The following is a 14,329-nucleotide window of genomic DNA, read 5'->3' as shown; positions in this document are numbered from 1 at the left end:
TGATCGTCCCAGGACGATTCTCGATCGGCCTGGACGATATGTACAGAACTGCTGTTACAGGTTTGACACCATTAGGGAACATACGGGTTTTGGTCGTGATCATAATATAATGGTGTCATTTACAGTAAAACCATCTGATTAGATGACATGTGCCACGTCCCTGCTGGCAAGAGACCATTTGAGAATAAAACTTAGTGATATACCCGAAAGAACATTCGCTCTTTGTGAGTTGAGATTAATTTCAAATTTACACCCCCGACAAATAGTTGCGGGAGGTGGATGTGTTTAAGTTGTAAGTTTTTAAGTGATATATTTTATTTCAGGGATTTAGACTTTTGTTGGATTTGAGATTTGATCTCGCTGGTTGAGATTTTCAATCAACACGGTCATCATCAGGATGATTTATGGGCATTTGCATTTGTGGATTGAAGCTCGTCGACTTTGTCAATTTGCCGATATAGGATCGTGTTCATGCTTGACTTCACCTGTTAACCCGCACAACATTCCTAAACGTCACATGTGTTTTCATAATACGCTCGTCGGGGCCCATGAGGATATTTGGGGGGTATTTTATGATTTAAATAAGTTCAACTCCGTTCTTTTTGTAGAGAAGGATAAAACTTGAATATTTGACCCATATAGTATTCTCGGACTGTTGAATTTATGAATCATTTGACACGATCAGAGCCAATGTGGATTGTAGCATTTGACCCAGTGCATCATTCTAGGATATTTGTATTTATAACTTTAATATGTTTCCCCGAGCACATGCAAGAAGTTATTTTCAAATGTATTTTCAGTACTATCGTAACTTGTCGCCTTCTGTCCGCTTGTAGAAGTAGGATTGTGGATCCGGTGGCATGGCATCACACTGTGATTATTTGCCAATTTCTTTGTACAAGTAAATTGTCGTGCACTATTTTTTGCTTTATGTAGGTGGATTGTAGTACACAAACTAATCTCTTATTATGATTCATGGAGGCCTGCAGTTGTTATATATTGTTTGCCATTATTTATAAGGGATCAGTGTATTCGAATTTACATTGTATGGAGATCGGCTGCACGGATATCATAGTCTCCATTACTTGTTGTTGATTAGCACTCGTAGACTTGTTGTGATTGTGACGAATCTTCTATTACCGCCAATAGGTGGTTCGTCATTATCTACAGGTGGACTATTGTATGCATGATAATCTTTCTACGACCACTTGTGGGCAAGCTGCAGTGTCTTCTCACATCTATATCCCTTCACCAATATTCTCAGATGAATGTGATAGGGGCTGCCACATGTTCTCGTATGACATTTATGAAAAATATCATCAAATTTGACTTTATTTCTTTTGAAGCTAAATGTGTCCACTTCTGCTTTGAAGCGAGTTCAGATCTGAGTCCAATTCGAGTTTAAGTCTGACATTATTTGATGAAATTTGATTTAAAATTGATTTTATGTTTGAATTATGTTCAAAGAAATTTCCAATTTTCTGTTCAAGTCCACTGTTGTTTATTGAAAATTTCGGCAACCTCCCAGCATCCCTCCCCGTGAGGAGAGGTAGGGAGGGAACTTGTGCCCTTTCAAACCCTCCCGGCCCGAAAGATAATCAATGGTCGAGGGCTTTGGGATGTTGTCGGGTCCCAAAATCAGTCTTCAGAGGTCTATGATGATTGTTGATTGCAGATAATTGCCGATTGAGTGATTTTATTTAAGTTAAAAAAAATATTTTTGAATCCCCTAAAAAATCCGGTAGCCTTCTAGTGCCCCCTCCCCTCGTGGGGACGTTGCGGATGACACTTGCCCTTTCAATCCGTCTAGTCAGAAAAATAGTCAACGACCAAGGGCTTCAGGACATTGTTGGGTCCCGGAATCGATCCCGGAAGAGGAGAAGGAAGCACGGCGGCGAAGGTCGACGGGCTTCAGCGGGTTCGAGACGTCGGCGGGCTTCGACGGGAATAGCGAAAGGTAAGTTTCGGAACTTGATTTCTTCCTTCTCTGTGTGCCTCTGGTTCTGAGAGCGTAAAAATGTAAATTGGGAGTGTTTCGTTGTTTTGTGCCGTGAGGAGCGAACGTGGGATCGTGGGGAGCAGTTGATAAACAAGTAAATGTCTTATTAAGATAACTGTGACACCTTCAACTTGTACTTTCGATACTCAGCCTACTCCTAGTCAGCCACCATTGGCGGATCATAATGAAATACTTCTTTCAATTATATACTTTATTTTCTAAGCCTAACATTTTTATATACATGGTGGAAAACATTACAATGCCCCTATGAAGGCTTTAATATTAAACATAAACTTAAATAAATTTAAGCCCTTTTTCATCTTTCATCTGCAGAAAAATAACAAAAGAGACCATCCTGTCAAAGGAATTTGACATCACCTATGTTGGTATTAAGCAGTATTGGTCAAGAATCTTTGCTACCTAAGGAAGAAAGGAAGTTACAAGTCAAGTCAAATATATTCTCAATAAAGTACAATTCATCCTTCTTCTGTGTGTTTTGAAGTGAAGCGAACTCAATAAATTAAAATGACTTTTAGCAAGTACCAACAATCAACAGTTAGAATAGTCTTAAAAAAAAAAAAGATTAATGAAAATCTATACAAGAATTCTAAAAGAGATTTATCATTATCTCAAGGAGCATATATATAAAAAGAAAATAAAATAAAAACGAATGTTTCTAAAGAAAACTTCATTTTTTGGTAGGAAAAATATTAAGGATGACTTTTCTTTTGTAGTTGGATGGATTCAACGAATTAGTGAGTTCTCAAATTTGGCAATAGCCACCAAATTGACTCATCAAAGAAAATTGAGAATTTCCTCAAAAAGATGACTTCATCTTTAAATTCTACTTCTTGCCTTTGAAATAATATGAAGATGACCACATAGAACAACAAACTTCTCCATTAATTAACTCAATTGAATTTTATCAGCTTCTCCAAAAAATTGAAGCTCAAGGACTCTCTTACTAGTTTTTGTGTTCTCAAGCCCTCCTTGAAAGGTCAGTGCCCTTATCTTCATTGATTCAAAATCTTTGAGTATATTCTCAAACTTACTCATTAGAACTAAAGTAATTTGTTTGACACTCAGCAACTTCAAACTTGATACTTGAGCAGATCCCCTATGTTCGCTTAAACCTCATGATTGACATCCTTTACTTCTCCTTTCGAACTAGTGGCGACATCATTATATTCATTACCAGCAGTTGATTGCTTTGGGACGTTGGTAATTTGATCATTCATAAAATTTGGCAACTTGCTAGGCGCAGTTAAGGTATCACTCATATGTTGCTTCATCAAATTCATCTAGGACGATCCAATAAAATAGAGTTGCAATTGATGTATGTTTATGGACACCTCAAAAACGACCTCATTTTTCTTGCCCATGTAGCCTCCTCATTTTCTACTTTTTAGTTTTCTTATAAGGAGTTGCAAAAGAAGTCTTACTAACAGTTTTACAATTTTTTTGCTTCTTATAGCTTTCCAGTAAAATTCTAATGTCTTCTTTACCAATAAAATCCTTGATTTCTTTATATTTCAAAGTATGAGAAAGTTATCTCAAGATCTTTAGAAGGAAGTCATATAGTAGTTATAGACTAGAAGCATTCAATATATTGAGTACATGTCAAGTCCACATAATTAGTCATGATCAATGTGACAGTTCATCAAGAACTTTGTGGGTGATTTCTTGATTTTTTTTCATTTTTTCGAATTATGTGAAATTTAAGGCAAGATCATTAGAAGAAATTTATGAAGTATTTATAGACTACAAGTAGTCAATATTTTGACCACATGTCAAATCCTCATATTTAGTCATGATCAATATGACAACTCATCAAGATTATTATTTTATTCTCTTCTTCTATTACGAATTACATCAAAGAGATAAGAGAATTAGGAAATTAAATATAGACCTTGCATAGGCCTAGCTAGATTGGTCTCATCGATTAAAATAGATTGAGTTCAATACAAGTCAACCAACTAAATTAAATTAATTTAACACCAAATATATAATGATTTCACAGTGTGTTCGGTTACCAATGTTATTTAGCATAATCCTTGGTATCGAGATCATTGAAGTTGCCAAAGATATTTGCTCAAATCGTGAATGCTCCTCGCCCAAGTTCTCACTTGACTTCACCAAGACTTCTAAAGATGGTCATTACCCCTAAGACTTCATTGGAATTTATCGTGTTCGAGTGAAGTCAACAATGACTTTACTTGAATTAATTTTTCTTAGAACTGTTATTTGCTTGTTGTATGATTTACTTGTATATAACCTTTTTTTAGCATTATGCCTCAATCTAAATCTATAAATAGGGGGTTCTAGCATGGGCTTAACATATCAAATCATTTACATCATACTTTTTGGTAATCTAGTGAAATCCTCTCTACAAGTTCTCTTTCGCCCTCTTTTTTTTTTTCTCTTTATCTTGATTTATTTTATTAGTAAAATTATAGTGTCACCTAGAGGCAAATTTGGATCCAACTCTCCATGTATTTTTTTAACCCTTTACCTCAAACAAATTTCTGCCTTGCCAAGTGGCACTGTAAGATAAATTTCCTTTAATTCATCATTTATTTTTCTCTTATGCATGGATGATCAGGGACCTGTATATTCAAAGCCTTTCAGTGTGACTTGGGAGAGCTAGTAGAGTAACCAGTGTAGACCCTAGAAATAAGAGATGCAATCTATAGCTGCGACTTCGGAAGTTCCATTTACCAGGTAAATCCTTCAAACAATGAAAAAACTGTTTCTCAGTTAATGTTATTTGATTTGCATTTCTTGTTCCATTTGTTTACTGCTCCGATCGAATGTCTCTTTGGTTTAACCTATGATGCACGGACACAGACACGGCGACACGGACACGACACGACACGGACACGAGACACGGTTTTTTTTGAAAATATAGGACACGGGTACGGCGCGGACACGGCAATACATTTTTTTTATTTTTTATGTGTTCATTTTTTCTTTGTGAGGCTAGTTTAGTTTCTTCCTTTGCCTGCTTTTATGGAGACGTGTTGGGTGTGGTAGCACTGCTAATGAGCTCTCCAGTTGAACTGCAGATGATTTTGTAGCAATGTTTAAGAGTAGAACTGGCTATCAAATAGTGGAGCCTGCACATATGGTACATGTTCATTATACTTTCTTTTGATTTGTATTTACAAGCATTTTTTACATTGTTTTCTTGAGTTAGGATTTTGATGGTTTGATTGATTTGTTCAAAATAATTAATAAAAGTTGCTGCAGCTTTTTCCAAGAATTCCATTGAAATATGATTAAAGTTCAAGTGGGGTTTCATAAACATTTGATGAGTGCTTCTGTAATGAAAGAAATTAAAAATTCCTTTGAAGTGTGGATTTGTGCATTAAATCTTTTTATACGCAAGCTACCCTCATTCATGTTAGTTATAAAAACTTCTGGAAAGAAGTGGAAGATTTAGTCAAGTTTTGTTAAAAAAGTAGAACGTGTCTTCAAAAAGAAAGTTGCACGATATATATGCATTTCTTTGTTAAGTTATCAAGATAGTTCTTAGCTTGGTTTAAAAAGCAGCAGTATATAGCGGTTTTGGAACCGTTGTAAGGAAAAAAAAAAAGCAGCAGCTTAAATGGAAAAACGTAAAAAGAAATCCAAAAATGAGAGATTCTTTTTATCTTTTTTTTTTTTTCACGTATCCAAGAATCGTTTTTTTGACATTATTAAATCAAACTATGTGGAGCGCATATTACAGTTGATGCAGTAGGACTAGGTGTCTGAGCTTTTGCTGGAAGCTTGATCCAATCTGGTTCAGTTCCTTCGTAGGTTAGGTAGAGATTTTGGAAAGATTTCCAATCTCGAATAGCCTAGTCTAGTGTGGAACTCTTCACATACATGTGTTGACTGTGTTTCTCTCCATATATACTTTTAAGATTTAACTGACCTTGTTTAGTGTGGTAGGGTTCTTCTGCTTCTGATGTTACTTGCGTAGTTTCAATGCTGTGTTTGAAATGCTTTTATTTTAATCTTTGAAATGTCCTGTGAAACTCATTCGAGTCCAAATTAAAAAAGTGATAAGATCGTAGTAGCTTTTCAACAGTCCCATGAATTAGATTAAAATAAAGCATGTTTATAACCGAATAAACTTTATATGAGAGCCATCTAACTGTGGAAGAAGGCAGCATATTTCTTGTCGTGTTGTGGGAAGACCTAGAAGGTTTAACATCTATATCAGATAGGCTTTTCTTTGATTGTGAATCCCTTATATTTTCTTGCTCTGCGTTGTTTATTGTTTTATTATGGAAAAATAAAAACATGAAAAATTATTTTGAATTTTATTTCTTATTTTTTGTACATAAATTGGAGGTATTGTTAGTCTACTCCAATCGGTTTTTGTACATAGATTGGAGGTATTTATAGTTTCCTCCGAGGACATTTCATATGAAAAAAGTAACTATAATTTATACAAAATAAATAAAAAATAAAAAGAGGGCCGACAAGTAGATGATAATCCAAGGTTAAGAGAAAGAAGATCCAATAGCTAAGCTCCTTATTTTGTGTGCTCAATAGATCATATTAAGATTAGTTGCATAGTGGGACTCACAACTCTTCTACCTTGGGTGGAAATTTGGTTTGAGCGGATGTAGGAAGGAGGCAGAGGAGTAGGTCCCACTATGGGGGATCCCATTGTTTTCTTGGATGGTATAATTGTACCATTCAAAGTTTGTTTATAACCTTGTTGAACTTGGGGTTGTAGAATCATTTGGTGAATATATCAGCAAATTGATTTGCTATTGATATGTGTGGATTACAAATCAACTCACTCTCTAGTTTCTCTTTTATAAATGCACCTTTATATGCTTGGTAGGATTATGTTCTATTGGGTTATGAGCAATGATGATGACATATTTATTATCAAAGTATATTTGTAGGGGCTCTTCACACTGATTTTTAAATCTTCTAAGATTATTTTGATGCCCAAAAGTTTGCAGACTTTAAGGGCTATTTCTCTAAATTTAGATTCATAGCTAGATCTTGGAACAATTAGTTGTTTTTCGCTCCTCCATATTATGAGATTTCCTCCCAAGAAAATATCTTGAAGTAGATCTTCTATCTCCTGGTGATGTTGCATAGTCTACACAATATAAACTTAAATTTGTAAAGTATCTTGCTTTTTGTAGAGAAATATTTAATTTGTCTTGGAATTCTATAAGTAATTTTTTAGGTAAGACTCTTTAGGTCTATGGATGAATTGACCAATGAGATTTACTAAAAAAGCAATGTCTATACGGGTAGGGGATAAAGATTAGTTTTTCAACTAATCTTTGATAATGTCCCATATCTGCTTCCGCTCTTTTATTTGCGTTAATTTTTAACTTGGTTCAATTGGAATTTCACAATGTTTGCAATCAATCAATTTTGTCTCTTTTAGTAGGTCCATAATATATTTTTTGTTGAAAGAGATCTTTTTTGTTTTGATTGAGCAACTTCTATATACATTAACTATTTGTGTTTGCCCAACTTTTTTATCATAAATTCTTTATCAAGTTTCTTTTGAGGTACTTCTTTTCTTTATTGTCATCAGTTTTTGTAGATATATCATCAACATATACACTAATAATTGAGATATTATCATCAGTGGACTGTTTTTAAAAAAATATATATTCTCTCTTTGGCTTTGTTTGTATCTAGTTTCAAGTATGCCTTTTGTAAGTTTGCCAAACTATACTCTTAGGTATTGTTTAAGTCGATATAAAGCCATTTTCAATTTGCACACTTATTCTCTGCAAATGAGCTATTGAACTCTAGTGGAAGATCCATATGGCCTTTTTCAATTTCATGTAAGAAAGCATTCTTTACATAATATTATTGCATAAACCGACCAAGATTAGCCATTAGAGAAATCATTATGCGAATAATATTCATTTTTACAATAGGAGCAAATATTTCTTGGTAGTCAATTCCATAAGATTGAGTACTAATCTTGTCTTGCGGAATTATAGACTCTCATTTGTTTTATATTTTGAAGAAATCTACTTGCATCTAAATTTTTTTTTTTCCTTTAAGTAGTTCAAGAATTTCTCAAAGTGTAAGTTTTTTCCAAGGCATTTGTCTTCTTTCATAACATTATTCCAATTTCTATTTTAAGTGTCTCAAATATGGTTTATTTTATTGGAATGAAAGTGGAGTTGATATTTGTTAGAGTATATATATATATATATATATATATATATATATATAATAGCATCCTTTGAGGTAAGGAATTTTTATCTTATGATGGTAATACTTGCACCTTTTTGAGTGGATAAAAATACATTTGAGGCTCTTGTATCAAGTTTAGTCTCATGCTATTTGTGGATATGGACATATGCAATTCACCAAAATATTTTTAGAGAAATTTTAGAGAGGAAGTACTTTGTGTGAAAAAATTCTGCCAAATAGTTTAAAGGACTTTTATGGTCAATCACTTTTATTGATATTCTATTGATTTGGTAAGTAGAAGTTAGAACAACTTCTCCCCTATATCTTTTTGGTACATGACTTCAGAAATAAAGTTTCTTGATGACTTATAGAAGGTGATGATTTTTTCTTTCTGCCATCCCAATTGGGGAAGTATCACAATTTAAGGATTGATAAATGATGTCTTCTTTATGAGAAAAAGAGAATGTGTGATTGAACTAATTACAAGTATTATCTGTTTGAAATATTTTGATATGGGTATTCAATTGATTTTTTTATCATGGTAGTGAAAGTGAGAAGGATAATATTGACATCATATTTTTATTTTATAAAATTTTCCCATATTATTCAAGTGCAATCATCAACAAAAATGACAAATTTAGTAGCTCCAAAAATGTTGAGGATTTTTTAGGGTCCCCAAATATTAGAATGAATTAACATAAGAAATATAATGATAATAAGGAAGAATTTCTACAAGAAAGGAGAAGAAAAAGAAAGAATTTCGACAAGAAAGGAGGGGAAAAATAAAACAAAGGTCGGAAGAATAAAACACTAACCTTGCCTAATACCATGCAGGAAAATAAAAATATAAAAAAATTACTTTGAATATTATTTCTAGCTTTCTATATATATAGATTTGTGATATTTATAGCCTCCTCAAAAGGATATTATATATGAAAAAAAAAAAGTAAATGTATTTTAAACAATAAATAAATAATCCAAAATGAGGGTCGATGGCTAGGGAAAGGGAGAGGAGCACATGGATTACAATCTAAGGGTAAGAGGGAGAAGATTCAATAACTAAGTTAATCAATCCATGTGCTCGATACATCAACTCTGATTAGTTGCATAGTAGATACATTATAACTATGATTAGTTGCATAGTAGAACCCATCTTTTTTACCTAGGGTGGAAATTTGGGTTGGGAGGATGCAGGAAGGAGGTGAAGTGGATCCCACGCTGTGGTACCCCTTCAGTCTTCAACACTTATCTGTTATTTGCATCACATGTGAAATTAATTTGTTGGTTTGTTCTGTATAGAGCTTTCCATGCGCAGGAATGCTTATTGCTTTACTGTTTGTTGAGCGGAAAAATAAAAATCAAGCTTAATGAAACAAAACATGGCTATAACAACAAAATTCTTGAATTACAGGAGTTGGCAGAGCCAGCGATTAAAGATGCATTCAGACGATGCGTGCAGCAAGGAGCAAACCATATTATTGTCAGCCCATTTTTTCTTTTGCCAGGGAGACATTGGCATAAGGTATACTCTTAAACTAGTTTGTACTTTCTTTTGAAATGTTACAATCTAAAATAGAAATATGAAATAAAGAAAACTGCAATATTTCATCATTGTATTGCCGAATCCAGGACATCCCTGCATTAGTAGCCGAGGCAGCTGGAGAGCACTCTGGCATATCCTATATCATAACTGCACCGCTTGGCTTGCATGAACTCATGGTGGTATGATTTCATTGCATTCTTTCTTTTTTTCTTCATTTACTACGTCAGGTGAATGTAGTTCAATATGGTTATGTTATCATTATTAATTTCTGACGAAGTAGGCTGAATGTCTAAATGTTCTAAAATTAAATCCCTGTTCCCAAAAAAAATGCACTCAACGAACACCCACTGGCATACCCCTAGCCATCTCCCAAAGGGCTCAACCTTTTGCATTTCAGAGAACCCTTGTTGGATGTTATTAGCAAGTTCATTTTGTAAACTAAAGTGGGATGGGCCTACGGGTGTAATCAAACTAGCTTGATACTCACCTTTGTTTGGCTTGATTGTGTTCGTTTAGTTGATTGAACAAACTTTAACATGATTTAATGAATAAATATGCTTGGACATAGTTCATTTTTTTGTTGTTTTTTGTGAGTATGTTCATATATTGTTCTACAGGCAGCTCAATAAGTGCTTGATAGAAAACTTAACTCTGCTTGCATTGCACCCTTTTTTTATGATTGGGTTCATTCTCTTATCCAATTTGTTTCATTCTAAGCACTTGCAGTAGGGTATATTGGTTGCGGTATCACCTATGATGCACAGACACGGACATGACATCACGACACGGACACGTCAATTATTGAAAATATAGGACACGGACACGGGTTGAACACGGTATTATAGTTTTTATATTTTAAAAATAGTGTAAAAAATTTAAGTGTGTGTAATTTTAAAAATAATTTAGAGATAATAAGTCATTTAACTAGAATTTGTGCTTAAAATGATAGTATTAGGATGTTGAGAGTCAAGCCTCGATGCCGTTTATCAGTCACCGAGATAGGAGATGAAAATACCATCACTGCCAAAGAGAAATGAAAATAAGAATATTCGATAAATGGGTATTAAGTGCGGAACGTTGATTTGGTGTTGTGGATAGTAAATAAGAAATTTTGTTTAAATCCTGCCAAATATAAGAAATTATATTTTAAAAAAATAATCATAAAATATCTAAGATAGGTGCGTCGGATACGTGTGCCCAATTTGTATTTAATATTTTTTTAATTGGACACATTTTCGGCGTGTCTGACACGTGTCAGAGGAGTGTCGTGTCGGATACGTGTCGGACACTGCACGCCTCTTTGAGGAGAAGTGTCGGTGCAGGGTATCACTTAAATAATCTATTTTATAGCAAATTGAATCGAAAGATAGTTCAATTTAATTCTTTTTTTTATCAATAGTATTGAATTTTGAAGAAAATTAAAAAAAAAGTAGTAAATGTCTTCCACCGAGCCACAGTACCGAGCATAGGGTGATGTGGCACATTCTGGTTGGTCTCCGGACGGCGTTCGGCGTCTGTATAGATTAATTTTTCTCTATTAATAATCAAATTCTCATTTCCAAAATTGTTATATATATAAACATTTTAAATCTAAATATGTTATATTCTGTGTAGGATGTGATGAATGATCGGATTAAGCATTGCCTCAGCCATGTTGCTGGTAAAGCTGATGAATGTTCAATGTGTGCTGGTACAGGAAGATGCCATTTATATTGATTGTATTGAAATGGTATTTTATGATCAGAAACTGCTGCATATATCACAGCTGTTGATGAACCATCATATTTTATGATGTTTTGGATCGTTTTTCTGCTCTATATCTTCTTACCTTGCATTTGCTGTATTAGTTTTTTTTTTTTTTTTGGTTCATAGAACAGATTTCCCATCGTATTTTACCACTGCTATATTATTCATTTATAGCTGACACGATGAAAACAAAAATCGGCAGATTTTGATTGCAAACTGCTGTGAATTGGTGTTTTAACTTTGTTTGGGATGACTTTCTTGTTGCTTGTTAAAGCAGTTTTTTTTACAATAATTAAGAAGCAACAAAAAAGCCGCTTCAAGAAGCGATAAAAAAGTTATACCAAATGAAGCCTTAGCCTTAGATTTTGTTTGAAATAGTTTTCTTATTCTTTCTTAAAGCAATTTTTAGTATAAAAATTAAAATTCTAATATTAAATGTTTGGGTTCTGTTTTGATTTGCTTAGAGTTCTACTATTTATTATATTTATTAATGATCATATTCATATTCATCATATTATTTCAACATTTCATCTTGCCACCACGTATTTAACAACATAGTTAGTTGTGATATATATATATATATATATATATATAGGTTCGGGTCAAACCTGAAAATGATTAGATTGTAGTTGACCCGACTCGTTTTTGCAGACGGGTCAAGTATTTTAATCCGGATTTGACCTATGTGGGTTTTTGGGTTGACTCGACCCGATCCTGGGATATGTTATCATTTAAACAACGCGACATGATGCTGCTTGCGACGGTGCAGGCGGGGTGAGGCATCAATGGCTCAGCGGGTTGGCGCGGTTCTGGGCGTTGGAACCAAACGGCAAGCTCAGGTGCTGAGCATAACAGGCAGCAGTGGCATTGTTAGTGGTGGCATCGATAGCGTCGTCAGCGGGACGTGACTCACGCCAAAAGACGTGATGCAACGTGACTCACGCAATGTGACGAGACTTCATGCGTGTTAGTGGGATGGGACAAGACTTCAAACGAGTTAACCCGGATTGATTTCGGGTTTCTGGGTCAACCTGAATCCAATCAGTTTTTTCAAACTGGTCAAATTCGCGAACCCGAACCAGTCCTATTTGAGAAATGGGTTGACTTTAATCCGAAATTTTAGGTTCGGATTCAAATCGAATTTTTAGGTCGTGTCAAATTTTGACACCCATACTTTATATCTTGCAGCTAACAAATAAACACATTTATTCACTGAAGAAAACCACCCAATATTTTTCTTACACTAATATATTTAGTTATCATCTGAATAAAGATATTTTTAAAATGATATTAATAAAGTGATATTATTTTCAGTTTATGACCAATATGATAAATATTAAGCTAATAATTAGACATGAATTAACAATCCAATTTTGCTTCTTATCAACATATGAGAATTAAATATTAAATAAATATAAAATGGAAATTAATATTAAATTAATAAATTTATATTTTGATTAAAATTAGACGAATCATTGACATCATGCATTTTGCTAAGGTAGACTTGATTAAATATGAGAAATATTATATATATTAAATTCGGTCAGAACTTGGGTCAGGCCTTATATTAAATTCTGTCAGAACTTAGGTCAGGCTAAAATTTAGCTTGAGCTCAATAAAAAAAATATTAAATTATATAATATTATAGCCGGATTTATTACAAGCCTATTCATAATATAGATAATTGTATTAATTGTTTTAAAGCAAAATATTTTAGCATTCACTTGATTGATTGGAAGTTAAAGATAAATCCTTTTTTTTTATTTTACGTTTTATTACTTATTCTTTATTAAAATGAAGCATAGTAAATTACCTTTGTCCTTTTATTCATCTCTTTGTAGCTCAAGCTTTTATATGGAAATAAATTATATCATAATATTATAATTAAAATATTATCATGATAAATTAAAAATTTTAGAATTTAAGATAAATATAATATAAGTTGAAAATTGATTTTTTTTGCTATGACTACTATTAAAAATTGACTTAAAAGATCAATGGATAAATGATCACTTTTGACTTTATTAAAAATCAACCTCTTTTGACTTTATTAAAAATCAACCTGATTCGAATTTGACTCATTAAATTATTTTGATTAATTTTATTAAACTTAATAACTTTAAAGTTTATGATATTTAATAAAAATAAGAAGATTATACTCATAATAAAAAAAGAAAAAAAAAAAAACTAAATGGGATATTTTAGAATCAAAATAGAGTTCGTGGATCGACTTGAACCTACCCGTATAATAAACGAGTCAGAAATCTCAATTTGAACCTAATCCATTTATTAAGCGGGTCAACTTTAACTAGGATATTTTAGATCGGTTCATTTATTGACACCATTATAAATTATAAGTTTTTATCGTCCTATATTTTCTCTTTTTAAAATAATAAATCCAGCAATTTTTTAAACTAGCAATGTATATCTCAATGCTGGACAAAAAGGTGAGGGAATATTTGAAAAAATTAATTTGTGTCTCCTTTAGAAATTTTTTTTGACATTGCCATTGACAGCTAACCCTTCAAATTTAGTATTTGGATTGAATAACTTCTTTGGGACCTGTAATGCTTTTAAAGACTTGCAATGTTTTATGGTGCAGAATGTTAACCATTAAAAGTGAATTATAATATTAAGTTAAGTGTTGCAGAGGTGAGGATATACAGGTGGATGAGCGTCTTTACTTTTAGAGATAGGATACAAAATGAGCTTACACATGAATAGGTTGGAGTAGCTCCAATGAAAGATAAGATTAGAGAGAGTCATTTTAGATGATTTGGTCACTTAAAACAGCAATCTTCCAATGGCCTGATTAAGAGAGTAGATGTATTAGATTTGACTTATGTTAAGAAAGATAGAGGACT

The 14,329-nt window shown here is 33.1% G+C and overlaps 1 protein-coding gene across 1 annotated transcript; it reads left to right on the top strand.

The window, feature by feature from the left end:
* Positions 1-4,987: 4,987 nt before the first annotated feature.
* On the top strand, positions 4,988-11,668 carry LOC110103837 (sirohydrochlorin ferrochelatase, chloroplastic; the record flags this gene model as incomplete). Its single annotated transcript, XM_028699064.1, is given in 4 exon segments — positions 4,988-5,126; positions 9,588-9,698; positions 9,806-9,898; positions 11,334-11,668. Coding segments are annotated over 4 exon segments (354 nt in total). The 3' UTR covers positions 11,436-11,668.
* Between the last annotated feature and the right edge of the window lie 2,661 nt (positions 11,669-14,329).

The sequence above is a fragment of the Dendrobium catenatum genome, unplaced genomic scaffold (assembly GCF_001605985.2).
Source record: "Dendrobium catenatum unplaced genomic scaffold, ASM160598v2 fragScaff_scaffold_1211, whole genome shotgun sequence".
Classification (NCBI taxonomy): domain Eukaryota; kingdom Viridiplantae; phylum Streptophyta; class Magnoliopsida; order Asparagales; family Orchidaceae; genus Dendrobium; species Dendrobium catenatum.
The sequence above is the reverse complement of the archived record's forward strand: the minus strand, read 5'-3'. Positions and strand labels throughout refer to the sequence as shown.